Genomic DNA, 16498 nt, shown 5'->3' with positions numbered 1-16498 from the left:
TTCCAATAAAAAGCACAAACTCCAGTACTATACCAAGGTAAATAGAAAGTCAAAACAGATTTGAAACTTTTATTATAGGGTACTACAAAGAGGATGGTGAGGAAATATAGATGTTATACAATAAGAATAAATTGGTCTTTTTGAAACAATATAATTTAAACCAACAAAAGAATGATCACATGCCAAAGATCGATATTCCATCCCTTTATTCATCAAATCGGTCTGAAGCGCACAACGTATTTTGCAAACTTCTGGTCCACGTGTTTTTACTGACCATGGAATACTCAACACGGATAACGATCTGGTACTCTTTTCCTGAAAGAAGAATCAGAATTCAGTACACGCAAATGTTGGGAGGAAAGAAGAGTCTCCAAGTTCATTGCAAACCTAGAATGTAAGAACCTAAAAGTGTTTGTACATGTTTGTTGTTTAGTTCATCAGCAATAGCCTTCTCAGTCCACTCTTAATTGCCCAGGTAATCCCAGAGTAAGTTACAATGATATTTCAATTCATAACAGTAGCAGGCAGAGATAACTACAAGTCAAGAGGGTAAGACCACTGTTCAGCCCACTACCACAGATGCCTACAAGAGAGTTGGCACCAGCTGTATCTGAGGGGGAGGGAATTTGACAGACAAACAACCCCAAGAAAGTCCTCCCTCTTGTGCTGTTTATCAGTCAATTAAAAGGACCTCCCCACAGATCTTCATGTATGAGCTCCCCACATGTTGGATCCCTCTGGCCAAGCCCTTCTGATTATTTTGAATCAGCCAAAAAAGGCAAGTGCCGAGAGGGTATGTTTCCAGTCCCGCTGCTTCAACTCCCTTGGCCACATCCTCAGGCCTCAAAACCTGAAACGGATCCTACTAGACCAAATAGGACGCTGATAGTACCTTGATGGGAGTATATCCTATCTTAGCCAGTAGCATCAAATGTACAACCGTAACAAAATTTCATAAACATAGAAGCATACCTATTATAAGGAAATTATAGTTCAAATCAATTGTTTTTCTGATAAAGATTGATTACGGCATTGTCTCGCAAGAACTGGAAAAGCTTTGGGTTTTACCTTGGAGCTGCTTTAATAATATCATCGACACGGAGAATCACCTCTGCAGCTTCAGCAGCACTCAGCAAAACTTGCCGTTTCACTTGAAAGCTTTCCACCACTCCCAGAGTTGCCATGTCTGCAATGGTAGCCTCCTTCATGTCTTCAAGAGATTAAAAAAAAAAGTTTATCAGTGTTAATAAGGCAAACATCCCATTTCCATAGCCGTTTTGCATTTTCTATCTTGGCACTGTTAAAATGATACTGATTTTAATTAAAGGTCTACACATTTTCAATTGGAATTTGCATTTAGTAAAATTCAGTCTAATGCCCGATTTTAATTTTCACTGCTGCTGTTGAATGTAAAGCACCCCAAAGCAGCTTCTATTCCCACTGCAAGTGTTTATTAGTCTTAGTTAGTTACTTAGTATTTTTTTAAAAATAAAACATACAAACTATATATAAAAATCCTTACCAAGTCCATACGTGGTTTTCCCTTCAATATGAGCAGCTCGAAGCTGGGAAACCAAATCTGCACTGTCATAGCCAGCATTATCAGCGATGATAGTTGGGAGCTAACAAAATAAAGCAGGCTTGTTAGACCATTTGGCAAAGAACAAACCTGCAAACTACGTGCCAGTTGCAAAAATAAATAACAATAACACACATATAAGCGCTATTAGTTACTACTGTACTATTGCACTATCCTTACTCAAAATATGTGTATCCTTGATGCAGAATCTGAATTTGTCAATACTAACAATCTTTGGCAATCCCTCCCATTCATTGAAGAGAAACAAGTTTACAAGAGAATCCCAGATCTCTGCTTAGGTCAGGGCTAGGGAACCATTATCCCTGACCACCGGCCACGGCTGATGGAAGGTGGAGTCCAACAACATCTGGAGGGCCACAGTCCTCCGTTCCTTGTTCAAGGGAATCCTGCTACAATTGGTTTGGAGAGAGAGAAAGCCAACCCATGTTTTAGAAGTGCTTAGAAATAACACTATGTAAAGTCAGCCAAGCCAAAAGAAACATGGGAAAGGGCCTAGAGGAAGATAGGTAATGTTACTGTTCCTTGGTTAACAAGGGCACAATTTGGTTGCATGAGCCACAAACCTGAAAACTACCATCTCAAAAGACTTTGCAAAGACCAACAACCAGTAAATGTTGTTTGGGTGCTCAGCCTCCTCCTCATAATTACTAGCTTTCCAGAGCACTATGCTTCATTATACAGGTAGTAAAGAGAACCAAACACTAGTTTACCGTGCTCAAGGCCTTAGCGAAGGACTCCATTGCTACGGATTCCTTGCCTGGTGTCCTCTTTGCAAGCTCCCAGACAGCATTAGCCATTAACATCTCTGAGCAGCCTATGAGTTGGGAAACAAACAGACACCTTGTAACCAACCTGAGCAAGTATTAAAGTTAATATTTCAATTGCTGGAGTTAAAATAAGAACACTGTATATTTACCTCCACCATACACCGTTCTAGTATCTTTTACAGTCTGGGCAAGAACACAGAGTGCATCATGCAGAGATCTTTCCGCTTCATCTATGATCTGTTGTGTTGCACCACGCAGAACTACGGTGCATGCTTCACCTAAAAGGTATAAAAAGGTAAGGAAAAGCAATAAAAATATTTCCAACAAAATCCTGTCTCCTGCATATAAAAGGACATTGAACCTACTGTCTATCAAGCCAAATCCTAAAGCCGCATAGTGTTGACTGGTTATTATTATTATTAATTATTGTTAAAATATGTGTACTGCCCTTCATCTGCAGATCTCAGGGCAGTTCACTATATAAAAGCATAAAAACAAGAAACAGCAACAAACCAATAACCCCCCTCCCCCCACTAGATGAACTGAGCTACCAGAGATGGTTGCTCTGTAGCTGCTCTTGTTGCATATTCAGGCATTTCCCTTTGCATACTTGCAAAAGGTGTTATTCTGTCTCAAGGTGGTAGAGGTGTTGGGATCATTGCTCTTTCCATGTGTGGGTAACATATGAGCACTGGTGCTAACCACCACCCTTGATAGTTTCCAGGGACGTGCCTGTTGTTTTTAAAATTTTCAGGCTGTGGGTATCTTCTCCTCCCTTCCTGGGGTAAAGCATGAATGCAAGGTGGCAGCTGCTCCACAGACACAGCAGTGGACGGTAGCTGGTGCATATGATTGTTCTGTCCAACACTGAGCAGCAAAACCTACCCATGGCAACTCCAGAGAAATGAAGAAGTTTATCTTCACCAATCATGACTTCTTCAATCAGCTTGCAGCTTCCTAGCTTCACCAATTCTGGATGGTCAAAAGTTGAAGCAATTTCACCACCTGAGAATGAATGCAACTTCGTGTTAGCCTTTTCCCACCACAAGTGTAAAATAGTTTTAGTAACTGTTTACTTAGTAGACATACAAACCTGAACTTTGAAAAAAAGCTTTTATGAAAAGATGTATGAGCAGTATGTATGTTCATCAGTCTCTCTCTCTCTCTCTCTCTCTCTCTCTCTCTCTCTCTCTCTCTCTCTCTCTGTGTGTGTGTGTGTGTGTTTTGTTTTAAAGAAACTACTATGCTGATATGCCACCTTTCACCTTAAATTATGGAGACATCCTCACTATCATTGTGCAAAAAAAGTTTAAAAAATGTATTGGTAGCCAATTTCAGCTCTCATGGTTGGCCCACAAGCAGCAAAGAAGCTGGGTTCTTGTGTAACTTTTCCGAATAGCTAAGAAAGAAATCAGATTTACAGTATGTTGCAAAAAAAAAAAAAAAAAATTAAGGGTAGGAGTAGGAGTTCAGATCCTTTGTTCAATGAATGGTACTTTGCCGTCAAGGTAAGGTATTTACTATGTGGTTCCTGGTTATTACTGGCATGTTTTCTCTGGTGCTCCTGATTTACTTTTATTATGCAGTTGTGTGTTGTTGTTGTTTTTGTTTTTTACTGTAGCAGATTCTGGGATCCCTTGTGTAACAAAAGGCAGGTTAAAAATAATTCTTGTACCTGTAACAAGAGCTAGACGTTCAACTCCAGCAAAATCTGCATGTTCAATAGCCATAACACCAGCAGCAGCAAACATCTGTTCTGGGTAGTTATAGATCAATTGCCTGTAATAAGAAAAGGTGCTCATAATAATGTGACAGAAAACATATCTTAATTTATCTCAACAAAAACTTCCATAGTGCTTAACAGTACGATGATTTTTAAACACTGTGTATGACTTTAACTGTTAAAGACTAGTAACCAAGGTTTTGTTCTTGGGTTCAACAAGCCAGGCTCTAGCTTTCATCCATGGTATGGCATGGCGGCAGCAGCAGCAGCAGATATGAGGAAGGAGTGATGTGGGAATTTCTGAGCACCTTGCACCAGAATGCTGTTTGCTCACACTAAACTACAGTTTGTTTTAAGCTGTGGTTTAAGGTGATGTGTGAACTGTGCCACTATGTAGTTACAGGCTTGTCAGCAGAGGCTCTGAAGAGTCAATCAGCATGTTCCAAACATCCCTCAGCATAATACATACCTGTTGATAAAGCAGTTTATTCCATGCTTCAGAATACGTTCAACCTTCTCCTTCATTTTCTCTTTTTCTGCTTGTTCAATTTCTGCCACCTTTGCTGTGGAATCCACTCTTACACGGGAGCCAAATATCTAAGAAATAAATATGACAATATTAAAAAATAGCTCAACTGCTTTGACTTCACTAGGATTTGCACCACAAAAATTGCGTACCTTAATTTTATCAGTATCCATGCCAGTATTTGCGATAAGGATTTTTGCATTTTCAATCCTTTTTGGCTGGTTGACTCCAATTTTTTTATCCAACAGAAAACCTAAAATGAAGAAGAATCAGACTTTCGTTATAGCAGCAAGGATTATCGGGCATATTTTATGAAACTGAACAGGTTGCCTGGGTCTCTTTTCACTCAAACTGTCATAGAAATAGATTCAAACACTTAGCTGAATAAAACAAAGCAGTATTCCCCCAAAATCATATGAAGCATCAAGGAACACATAAAAGGTAAAGGTAAAGGTACCCCTGCCCGTACGGGCCAGTCTTGACAGACTCTGGGGTTGTGCACCCATCTCACTTAAGAGGCCAGGGGCCAGCGCTGTCCGGAGACACTTCCGGGTCACATGGCCAGTGTGACATCGCTGCTCTGGCGAGCCAGAGCTGCACACGGAAACGCCGTTTACCTTCCCGCTGGTAAGCGGTCCCTATTTATCTACTTGCACCTGGACGTGCTTTCGAACTGCTAGGTTGGCAGGCGCTGGGACCGAGCAGCGGGAGCGCACCCCGCAGCAGGGATTCGAACCGCCGACCTTTCGATCAGCAAGTCCTAGGCGCTGAGGCTTTAACCCACAGCGCCACCTGTGTCCCTAAGGAACACATAAGGCAGACCAAAATGAAACAGTAATAGAATCAGAAGATACTTAGCTTCTTAAATGTAGATAATTTGAGGCTACTTCAGATGCTTAATTCGTACAATACATTATGAAGTGACCCAAGTGCATAAATATGAAAAGGTTTCTCAGAATGGGCAAACATTCAGTTTACCTAGGTAATCCTGTGATTTAAAACCATTCAGGAAGCAATGTAAACATGATCCACTTACGTATTTCCACTTATCTATGGAAATAGCTTTCAGAGGGCCTTCTCTGCATGCAAAATACTACATTGGAGCTTGCCTTCAAAATTTTACCAAGGGTAATAGAAATATACAAATACTGGCTGCACTTATATATCACAGTAAGCCATAACCCATCTTGTTCCTTCCATTTTCAGCGCTATATCTGAACCAGTGATTGTGTTTGTTTCGCTCCTACAAACAATGAGCAGTAAGCAAAGAAGATTACAGATCAGTTTACTTAGAGTGAAACAAACTATGATCCCTGGTTTGGGCATAACACTAAGTCAGGAATTGTGAGCTAATTTTCTCCCAGTGCAAGCCTGTAGGAATAAAGCAGGCACCATATTTTTTTTTTTAACACTGTCTGGTGTTATGGCTTATGTGACAGTCAAAAATGTTTTAAACTGGCTTAGTGGAAAGCCTGCTATTTTATCTTCATAGTAAGCAATGACAAGGTTCCTTGCTTTGACATAATTTACTGAATTATTACCAGTAAGCAAAATTATACCTTCATCCAAGTAGGAGTCTATTAGACTTCCTCCTAGTTTCTTGATGATATGAATAGCTTCCAGATTACCAGATCCCTTCAGCCTAAGGACAGCATCTACTGCAAGTTTTGCAAAGTGATCTTTATGATGAGTCAGCAATTTTGAAGAGAGTGTGGTTTCTGCAATATTCATCAAGTCTTTGTGAAATGAAGCTTCATTTCCCCTGAAAAGCAGAAAAAGTAAACTTAAAAGCACATCTTGGATCGCCACTAAAATATATGGCCTTGATCCAGAGAACCACACAGCAAAGTTCTGCATATAATTGCAAGGCTTCTGATACTCTACTTTCGAATAACCACCACCCACCTACACCAACTTGGAAGACATTATCTTCAAAAGTTAAGAACAAAAATACTGTAAGCCCATGCAGATGCCTAATAGTATATGCTGCACTATTTGTAGTTTAGAAGAAACTGTATTTTCACATAAAGATGTCCAATGTTTCATCTGCATACTGAAGAGACTAAATTAATCCATGAATCATGGATTTTATTTTTTCAAATGCAGAACCTCAGCATTTAAAATCCATGAATCAACAGCAGTACAATAGGGTTTTGCCTCATTAATGTGCCATACACCCAGTCCTTCCTTTCCCTCTGTATCTAGCACATTTTTGAACTCTGGTATAAATCAAAGTTTTGCAACACGGGTCAATTTCTTCTAATACAAGACAATTTTATTCAAAATATAGGATACTGTCCTAGAACACTGTCCTATCCAGGTGTGAAGAAGTCTCGTTCACTAGGACAAAAGAATCTAGAACAGGGAGGCTATTCTTTCCATAATAGCCACTGTAAAATATTTAAAGTAGTTGGAAAAATAGAAAACTAAAGAGGGAAGAAGCCATTCGCATCCGACACCGTCTTTAAAACATGTTTTTCATAAATACAGCAAGATCTAAAATAATATACTGCAGAATTTAGAATGTTTTTAATCTGTTGTGAGCTGCCCAGAGTGGCTGGGGAAACCCAGCCGGATGGGTGGGGTATAAATAAATTAGTAGTAGTAGTAGTAGTAGTAGTAGTAGTAGAAGAAGAAGAATGCTCGGGATAAATTTCAAGACTATTTTGCTTATTGGCAGAATATTACAACGAAGTTGTGTGTTTCACATAGCAGGAAACACTTCTTTAAGTGCAAGCACCATTCAGCTCTTAATGCTACTTTCCTTTTTGGTTTGGCTGCACACACCTGTCATTAGTTACATGATATTGGACCTTAACAATCTGAGAGACAAATGCCTGTTGTCTGTGACTAGAACTAACCCATGATCCACAGCGGATTTCACCAAGGCTTCTCTTGCTGCTTTTGTGGCTTCTCTCCAACCTGCAATAATGGTCTGAGGGTGGATTTTTCTGGCAATCAATAATTCTGCCTCCTAGAAAAATAAAAGCATTTTGTTTATCTTAATGCAGTTGCAAGTAAAACAGTAACAAGTGTACTCTCCGGCAAACACATGCCACTTTCTTGTTCCTTATTTCAGTTGTCTCAATGATGTAACGGCTTAAATAAGATTACCTGGAAGCTTCAACACATAAAAACTCCCTAAATTTTTTTATCAGTATACCTTATACATATTCTATAAAGTCAGCTATATTAGTTTGTTGCAGCAAAAAACTTCAACTTAGCATTTCAGCATAACTTTTCAGTGTTTTTAAAAATGGAACTATTTATTACCCTTAGCAATTCAGCTGCCAGAACAGTTACTGAAGTAGTTCCATCTCCAACTTCGTCATCTTGAACCTTGGACATATCTGTGAGGAGAACGTTACCACACAAGCTTTAATATTGAAATATCATGTTGGCATTCTACACGGCTATACAGAAATCAGAGATAAAAACAGGATCTCTCTAACTGCACTGTCATACTATAGGCAAGGCTGGATAGGGTGCTATGTCATGAGAAGCAAATACAGCATTATGCAACGCTTAAGCAGCAGCATCCAGCTTTTTCTTTACGTCTAAGTTTGACTGCTTTGGTTCAAGAACCAGCATGATGTGGTGAATAATGTCAGACTGGGAACACAGCGTAGTTTTCACAGGAAGCAGACAATCTACAATCTTTTAATTTAGCAAAATAAAATATCCCCATAATGTATTTAGTCAAACATACCAACCAAAACCTTGGCTGCAGGGTTGTCCACTCCAATAGCTTTTAAGATAGTTGCGCCATCGTTGGTTACTGTCACTGTGCCTTCTCTTCCAGTACTAAGGAGAATCTTGTCCTGAAGGTCCATATTTGAAGATATTTAATATTTGACTCAAAAGGGGTAACAGTGACAAAATCAATGTATTTCAGAAATTACAAATAACTTACCATGCCCTTAGGTCCCAAAGTGCTTTTAACTAGATCTCCAATGGCAATAGCCCCAACAAAAGATGACTGGAATAAAAAAGAGGAAATTATAAATATGACCCCAAGCAGAATAAGCTCAAGCTTTCTTTTATAGCGAAACATATACAGGTGCAACTACAGTTCTAGATATCAAGTGTCAATGAATATTAGACTTGCCAAACGGGCTGTTTCTGCTCTCTCTTCATCAGCACCAGCCTTGAAGATATTCACAGGTGCTAGGGATAAGGATGCCTGAAATAATAGGAAACAAAATGCCAATTAGCATATAGTAAAGACTTAATTTTCAAATAATAATTTTACACCTTGCCACCCACTTACTATGAGTGTTATGTAATTTCTGAATTGCTCACATTGTGACTATTGCTCCTTTCAGGCATGATGTTCACTTATAAATCCTACACACTAACAGCTACCAGAGCACTAAGTTCTGCCTCCCAGATCACCACTGTCATTGCCCTTCATGAGTATGAAGTGGACAGCATTTTCTATTTGGGGGTTAGGGTGGAGGCTGACAGTGTGATTTAAAGTATGAACCAACCCAGACCCTGCAATCATCATCTGAGGTGCTTCTTTGAGTGCCTCCCCAAGAGGGCTGGAGGATGGGCAGCACAAGATCAGGTCTTTTCTGCAGTGGCTTCCCATTTGTGGAATGCTCTTCACAAGGAGTCCACCTGGTGCTTTCATCACACATCTTTAGGTGCCCAGCAAAAATGTTACTCTGTAACCAGGTCTTGGGCTGATTTAACATTCTATGGTCTTTTAAATGTGTTTGCGGGAGAGAAGCAATTGGTTTGTTTTCATTTTATTATGTATTTTGTTCTCATTTTGTTTTGTTTTTTTAATGTTGTCAACTGCCCTGTGGTCGTCAGGTGAAGGGCGACATACAAATTTAACAGAGCTGTTCCACCAGGCCTTTGGTCAGGGCACATCCTGACCCCCCTCCTCTGGCAATCTGCACAGAATTTTGCTTAATGGTTGCCATCAATTTGATTTTAATTAATTTTATAATGAATGTTTTTAGAATGTTGGATTATTTTGTTTGTTGTTAGCCGCCCTGAGCCCAGCTTCGGCTGGGGAGGGCGGGATGATATTATTATTATTATTATTATTATTATTATTATTATTATTATTATTATTATTACTATTATTATAGTAATAATAAAAAAATCTTACTAAAGCAGGGTTCTAGATCACACGTGGAGCCTCAGTGAGTAGAAGCACTTCATCCTCCAAATGTACACACAAATCGAACAACCAAACAAGAGCTTACAGCTGCAGAACAGCGATGAGGAATATCTTGACCGCAGGCCAAATAATGCCCACCAGGCCATTTTGGTGAAGACACACGAGCCTGTCTTGTACTTGCTATTGTCAAGTGTGGGGCAGCTAAAGACACACTGTCCGCAAAGCTTCCCAAGCTCTGATAATCAGGTCTTGCAAAGTACAGTGGTACCTCAGGTTAAGTACTTAATTCGTTCCGGAGGTCCGTTCTTAACCTGAAACACCAATTTAGCTAATGGTGCCTCCCACTGCTGCTGCCGCGCCGCCGGAGCCCAATTTCTGTACTTATCCTGAAGCAGAGTTCTTAACCTGGAGCACTATTTCTGGGTTAGCAGTGTCTGTAACCTGAAGCGTATGTAACCTGAAGCGTATGTAACCCGAGGTACCACTGTACTGTGCATGGGACTTTGCAAGACCCGCCGATCAGACGGCTGCTAGTTCTTGCAGAACGCCACAAACATGGCGTCGCCAGGCTCAATGATCAGACGATGCTCAGCACTTTACATGCCTCTCTGCCTCTGCTGCTTGGTTTCAAACAACAAGGGCAAATACGGGTAGCCTCGCCCACCTGTCAAACTTGGGGAAGGAAACAAGGATGTGGTCCACCCACCAGATTCCAGGCCCCCCACGACTGCTGCAGAATGCAACGTGAACTGCGGTGCAAATCACTACATCGAAATTTAAGAAAAAGGGCGGTGTGGGTGTGGGTGATATGCGACGCCGTAGGCATGGCAGCAGCCAGGCTCTTCACACAAATCCCCAATGAACTCGGGAGGCGAGATTTTGAATCATAAAAGGTTGGCTGGCCACCTGTGCCATGTATGATCTCTACGCGAGATTCCTGCATTGCAGGGGGTTGGGCTAGATGACCCTCGGGATCCCTTCCGACCCTATGAAGTGACTGCATGGAACTACAACCAAGAGGCCTCTCCGGAGTACCCCCCCCCAGCTGCGGCTTCCTTTGTCTCTGGCGCTGGATGCCTGCGCACCGAAGGGGGAGGGAGGCGACCCTTCCTCCTCGGGCCGAGGAAAGGCGACGGGGACGGCCTGAAGGGATGAAGGCCCCACCATCCTACCCACCGTGGACGGCGCCGCCCAAGGAGAGAGCGGGGCCCAGGGGCCTCTCCATCCCCGGCCGTTGCCGCCAGGGCGTCACCGGCTCCCCTCCCCTCCCCCTTTCCGGTAATTCTGGAACCTTCGGTTCCCTCCCCGCCCCCTCAGAAACGCCGGGCTCCGGCTCCCCCTCAGTGGAGAGGGACGGAGGGGAGGGGATTATTAGACTCGAAGCTCACCATGTTGACGGCGCGTTGGGGCTTCCAGGCCGCTACTCGAATCTTCCCAGCCGCCTCGTGCCCGGAGCCGCAGCTGCGCGTTCGAGCGGATTCAACGAACACCGGAAATGACGCTCCCCGCCGGAGAAAGGAAGGGCAGCGCGGGCTCGTTGCATGCCGGGAAGTGTAGTTTTCTTTCCCCCCTACCGGCGGGTCCTTTATGCCTCTGCGTAGCGGGCTGGAGCCTAGCCAGGGATCGGCACGAGCTTGTAATGTAACGGGTGGAGATGGGTTTTCAGATCCAGCTGCTACAGCGGCAAGAATGTTACGCGCCCCAAAATGGAAAGAAGCAGAAGTCCCAGCAAAGAATTGGGTATAAAAACTTATGGAGTATGCAGAAAGATTTCTTGAAGCAACAACAGCTTGAAGCAGCTGTTAGTTCTGGGTACAGTATAGCAGTCTCACACAGTGGTATCTATATTTTTTTTTAATTAGGCAAAACCGAAGGTTCTAAATACTGTACTGGGTTGCCACAAATGTCAGAGACCTGGACTTCAAGATGGGAGATAGTGGTTAGGCACCCCTCTGATCTGGCCCAATTTAAACTATCAACAAAAATAATGGCCAGAAGCTATTATCAGACTCCACCATTTAAAGGTGGAGAAGGAAAACTTGCATTTTTGAACGGTCCTACACAAAACCACTCTTCTCTATAGAAACGACAAAGGGAGATCACCATAGTTTTAACCCAGCCTTCAGGTTTCTCTGTTCAAGCACTAACTAGGTTTGGTGGCTTTTAATCCAACAAGAGAGACTATTGAATAGCTAATTAATGTGATGTGTACTTAAAAGCAGATTATCTTTACAGTTGACTTGACTGTAAGAAAAAGTACAAAATACAAACACCTGAAAACACCCTTCTCCCCATCCTCTCAAGAAGCACTGAACACTTACATAGTAAAAATCAATGTTTTATTGCCATGCTACAATTCGTATGAAGCTGGCACTGGTGAGGGGATGTTTTCAATATTACATAATACATTTTGAAACTGACATCATCTGGTAAGCTCAATGACAAAGCACGCCAAAATTAAATGGTAGTATATGAATCTTGAAAAACAAAACATACTGTGTGTAGTATAAATGTCATTTTTGCTCAAAAGGAAGCATGGAATGTTTGAAACAAACCACAGTCGGGGAGGGGTGGTTTGAAACAAGTTTGTGAATTTTTCAGAAGGATTTTGGCAACTCTTTAGAATTTTTTATTTTTATAAAATAAACTCTAGAAAGCTACTTTTATACAAAGTCGCTATGTAGGATGTCTTTATGTAGGAAAAAAATTATAATGCAAAATTAGAACAAATAACAACAACAAATTTACAGTATTTTACAATGTAATGACAAAAAAGTAACATACAAATACAGTTTTGGCTTTCATAGAAATGTATATTTATGCATTTAATAAATGCATTTGTGGCACACTGGTGATTACAGGACTGTTATTGTCTGTTTTCATGCTAAGATTTTAGCTGGGCTGTACCATAACTTCGGAACCACAGTGCAGGGTTAGAGAAGCAATGTTTCAGAAGACATAGCTGAAGGTGATGCTACAATGAAATGACACGTTTATGTTAAAAAAAGAAAGGCACCATACTTGCTGGTTGGGACATGCCATAATATGGTATACCATACAAACACTATTTCCTTTTAAAAAATGGAAGCATTTCCTATACATTCAGTAGCAATCAATGCCTTACAAACAAGACAACTGCCTGCATTCAAGGTTTGGCAAATATCAGGGGAAATATAGAATCAGTACCATATATGTATCTTTATATAATATTATATATTTATATATATGTATATATTGCATTGGAAATTAACAGGGAGTTCAGGTTGTTGACATCCGTTGCTAAACAAAAAGTATAGAAATTCCTGAGTGAAGGACCTTCTCCATTTTTAAGATCATTTGTTTCACATACAATACCTCAAAAAATCAAAGCACTAAGGAACGTGAAATTCAGAAAGTAACCTCAGGTCTGACCATAAACGGGAACAAAACTTTTTCAGTTACATTTTCAGGTCATTTGCGAATATATCAAAAAGCAACATCATCCTGTTTGATGATGATACCTCATGTTCTCAGCTAAGACAATGTGGACATAAAAGCTCTGCATGAGAAGACTTTAATTCCTAACTCTGCCCCCCTTTTTTCACTGCAAAGAGATTCTGGAACAGAGGGATGTCACTACCAATGCAAACTTGCGGCTCATTTCACACTACTGTGTTAATTTCTTTGAAACAAGAACAAAGTTGTCAGACATGCCTCATGTCTCTCATATATTATGGCCTTAATCAGATTTATATTGATGTGCTCCAGTCCCTAGCCGCAGATCAAGGTTCTGGCCCCATTCACTGACACTTCTGTGGTAGATTTCAAAGGAACTGTTCATGAAGAAAGAAGCTGTTCTATGGTAGGGCCTTTGTGAACATACAGGAAGACTGCCCTGTGCCACAGGAACCAACAATTTCATTCTTAATGACAGTCACGGGACAGATATAGTAGAAGACATGTACATCAAACATATATGTTACCAGCCTTAAACATGATGAGAGTATTTCAACTGTGCTTTGTAAATACAGTTCAAAAAGTAGCTTTGTTTTTAATTAAAATTTCAGGGACAGTAAAAGGAACTTCATCAGATATTAATTTCTACTTTCCTTATTTCACACAAAAGTCTATGTTAAACTGGCGTAAATTTTGGGCAGGATCCAGAAAATTGTGAGGAGGAAGCTTGCAGAAGTGAATATACCCATGCACTCTTCCCTGTTCCACATCTCCTTTAGTCATAAAGGCAGTGCTTTTTTTCTGGGGGGACATAGGTGTACGCATACCCCTAAATATTTTGTGAATCTAAGTTTGGCCTCATTGAGGGACAGTAATTCAATATGAGTAGGAAAATGAGAGTACTCCTAAACATTTTTTAAGAAAAAAAGCACTGCATAAAGGTGATTCTCTTAGTGCTGCAGGTGGTTGTTGGGGGAGATGGGAAACTGCATAATAAACAGAGCAACCACTTGCACAAAGTACCTCTCCTAGGAGGGTCCTCTGAGCCTCAGGTATGGCTTTTCAAGGGGTGGAGGCAGAAGGAAAGTCCTGTTTCATGAGCTTCTTCCCACTCACCGTTCTCTGTACCCAGCTTAGTATACTGTCATAATAGCCCAGCAAAACTATTGACAAACATTTGAGAAAAATCTTGACCATACCTTAAGTCCAAAGTCATTCCACTCACTAGATTTGATAGTTAACACTGGTATGCATCATCTAAAAGAAGTAATTTCAGACTGGATAACAATGCAAGTTCAAGTTACACTTTCTTTCTTTTTTCTTTTTTTTTTACCTTGAAACAAGCATCAGAAACATTCATTTGGAATATTTTAAATTAAAAGAACTGTAAAAAAATAAATTGGGGGACGGAATGTAAAATAAGGTGAACAGTTGTACAGAAGGATAGCATTTTATATGACTGTTAAAGGTGTGGAACTCTTTTATTGATTTTATCAAGTCATGCTACTGTGAAGAGAGAGCAAAAGGTAAATACAGTCACTGATCATTTTACTGCTCGTATTGTTATTATTACTTTTTAAGAGATGGGTTTTAGGTTCCTTGTGTTTTTGGATTTTAAGAGGTGGGTATCTGCTTCAACCTTTACTTGGTAAAATTAAAAGGGATCAGCCTTCAAGAAACAGAAAAAAGGGATTTATGAATCCAACACCGTCACCACAAATGTGTCCTTTTAAAGGGAGATCACAATCAATACTGCTTAGGTCTAGCCCAATATAAATCTGTGTATCATCAAATGCTGTTAGAGAAATAGTACCACTGACAACTGAAATTTCAAGCAAAGTATTTCTATCTTGTCTGTTTAATAAATGAACTTTGTACAATCTATGCACGCTACATGTGTCAGCACCAACACTTTCTCACATTGACTTCCATCTTTCCTTGGCCCACAAATAAAATCTGGGGAAGGAAGTATCCTGTGCATATGTGCTCCCCACATCCAGATTGCATGCAATTGCACCCATATACTTTCTAACTTAATTCCAGGGTGAAGAAAACCCCCAGTAAGCATTAAATAAGAGGAGGAAAGAGAGAACAGGATACAAGACAACTGTGAAACGTGGTTGTACATAGCTGGTGCCTGGGACTGCAGAGTGCTCAGGTGTTCTGCCAGGATCGTGCAGTACTCAGATGCTCTGTTTCTATTATAAGCCTTCCTAATTGTTAGTGACTGCTTGGACACTGAGGAGAGGGCACCAGGAGGGAGGTTGGAGACTGACTTGGAAAGAGATCAGTGATCTGGGGCAGCCTGTAATAGCCAGATCGAGAGTCAGAGGCAGGAGAAGCTGCAGGGTTAGAAAGGAAAGAACAGGTGCAGGAGGAAGACAGGTCAGGCTGGTGTAGAGAAAAGGACTTCCACACCTTCTCCTTCTGCCCTCACCTCTCCTGCTCCACTGTCTCCCAGAACCAGCAGAGGACTGAAGCAGGAGGAGCAGAAACAGGTTACATGAAAGCAGAGTCATTGCCTCTTTGCACACAGGTCGGGAGCGACAACTGCCTCATCCAGTGCAGGCCTAGGAGTAGCTGAGAGATGCAGGGCTGATAGGCATGCATTTTCCTCACTTTTATGTGTACATTTGACAATACAGAGTTAATTCATCACTCTGGACATTCCTTGCCTGACAGGGCCGTGACGCTGATTTTGTCAGAGAAGTGAATGGGTGCAACAATGCAAGTTTGCTGAAAATTGTAATAAAAGTGAACGGAGAATGAGAGGTGAAGCAGCAGTCACAAAGAGGGGAGAACACAAGATTCAATCGGCACCAACCACAGAATATGCTGATATTAACACACAATGTTGTGCAGGAAAATTGAGCACCACCATAGAATTCATAGGACAGTGTTTACTGTGCCCACTTTTGCATGAGTATCCGGTACAGTGGTACCTCGGGTTAAGAACTTAATTTGTTCTGGAGGTCCGTTCTTAACCTGAAACTGTTCTTAACCTGAGGTACCACTTTAGCTAATGGGGCCTCCCGCTGCCACCGCGTGGTTTCTGTTCTCATCCTGAAGCGAAGTTCTTAACCCAAGGTACTATTTCTGGGCTAGCGGAGTCTGTAACCTAAAGCGTCTGTAACCTGAGGTACCACTGTACCACATTGTACAAAGAAAAAACAAAATAACCCCAATACAGCAATCAAGCTTGTAAAGAGTTTTCCCTACACTGATACTTTCTCCACTTATCTGTGTTAGGCGTGGCATTTTTTTGCCTTTAGTATAAAGCACTTTACTGAAAAACAGGTAGATATAAAAA

The 16498-nt window shown here is 41.1% G+C and overlaps 1 protein-coding gene across 1 annotated transcript; it reads right to left on the bottom strand.

Moving 5' to 3' along the window:
- Positions 1-55: 55 nt before the first annotated feature.
- Positions 56-11481, bottom strand: CCT2 (chaperonin containing TCP1 subunit 2). The gene is made up of 16 exons (XM_081927560.1): positions 11142-11481; positions 8725-8799; positions 8530-8595; positions 8326-8437; positions 7890-7966; positions 7478-7590; positions 6176-6378; positions 4769-4869; positions 4560-4687; positions 4043-4146; positions 3253-3372; positions 2517-2645; positions 2311-2414; positions 1523-1622; positions 1069-1210; positions 56-315 (listed from the first exon to the last, which is right to left on the bottom strand). The coding sequence occupies exons 1-16, from the start codon at positions 11142-11144 to the stop codon at positions 285-287; spliced, it is 1608 nt and encodes a 535-aa protein (XP_081783686.1). The 5' UTR covers positions 11145-11481; the 3' UTR covers positions 56-284.
- Between the last annotated feature and the right edge of the window lie 5017 nt (positions 11482-16498).

Source organism: Podarcis melisellensis, assembly GCF_964234715.1.
Source record: "Podarcis melisellensis genome assembly, chromosome: 10".
Taxonomy (NCBI): Eukaryota; Metazoa; Chordata; class Lepidosauria; order Squamata; family Lacertidae; genus Podarcis; species Podarcis melisellensis.
This window is presented reverse-complemented; position numbering and strand designations above follow the sequence as displayed.

Excerpts from the sequence above, each read along its gene's own strand:
- CCT2 (XM_081927560.1), bottom strand. Across the intron at positions 4,147-4,559 it reads ATAAACTGCTTTATCAACAG|GCAATTGATCTATAACTACC; the intron begins GTATGTATTATG and ends TTCTTATTACAG. Across the intron at positions 3,373-4,042 it reads ACGTCTAGCTCTTGTTACAG|GTGGTGAAATTGCTTCAACT; the intron begins GTACAAGAATTA and ends ATTCATTCTCAG.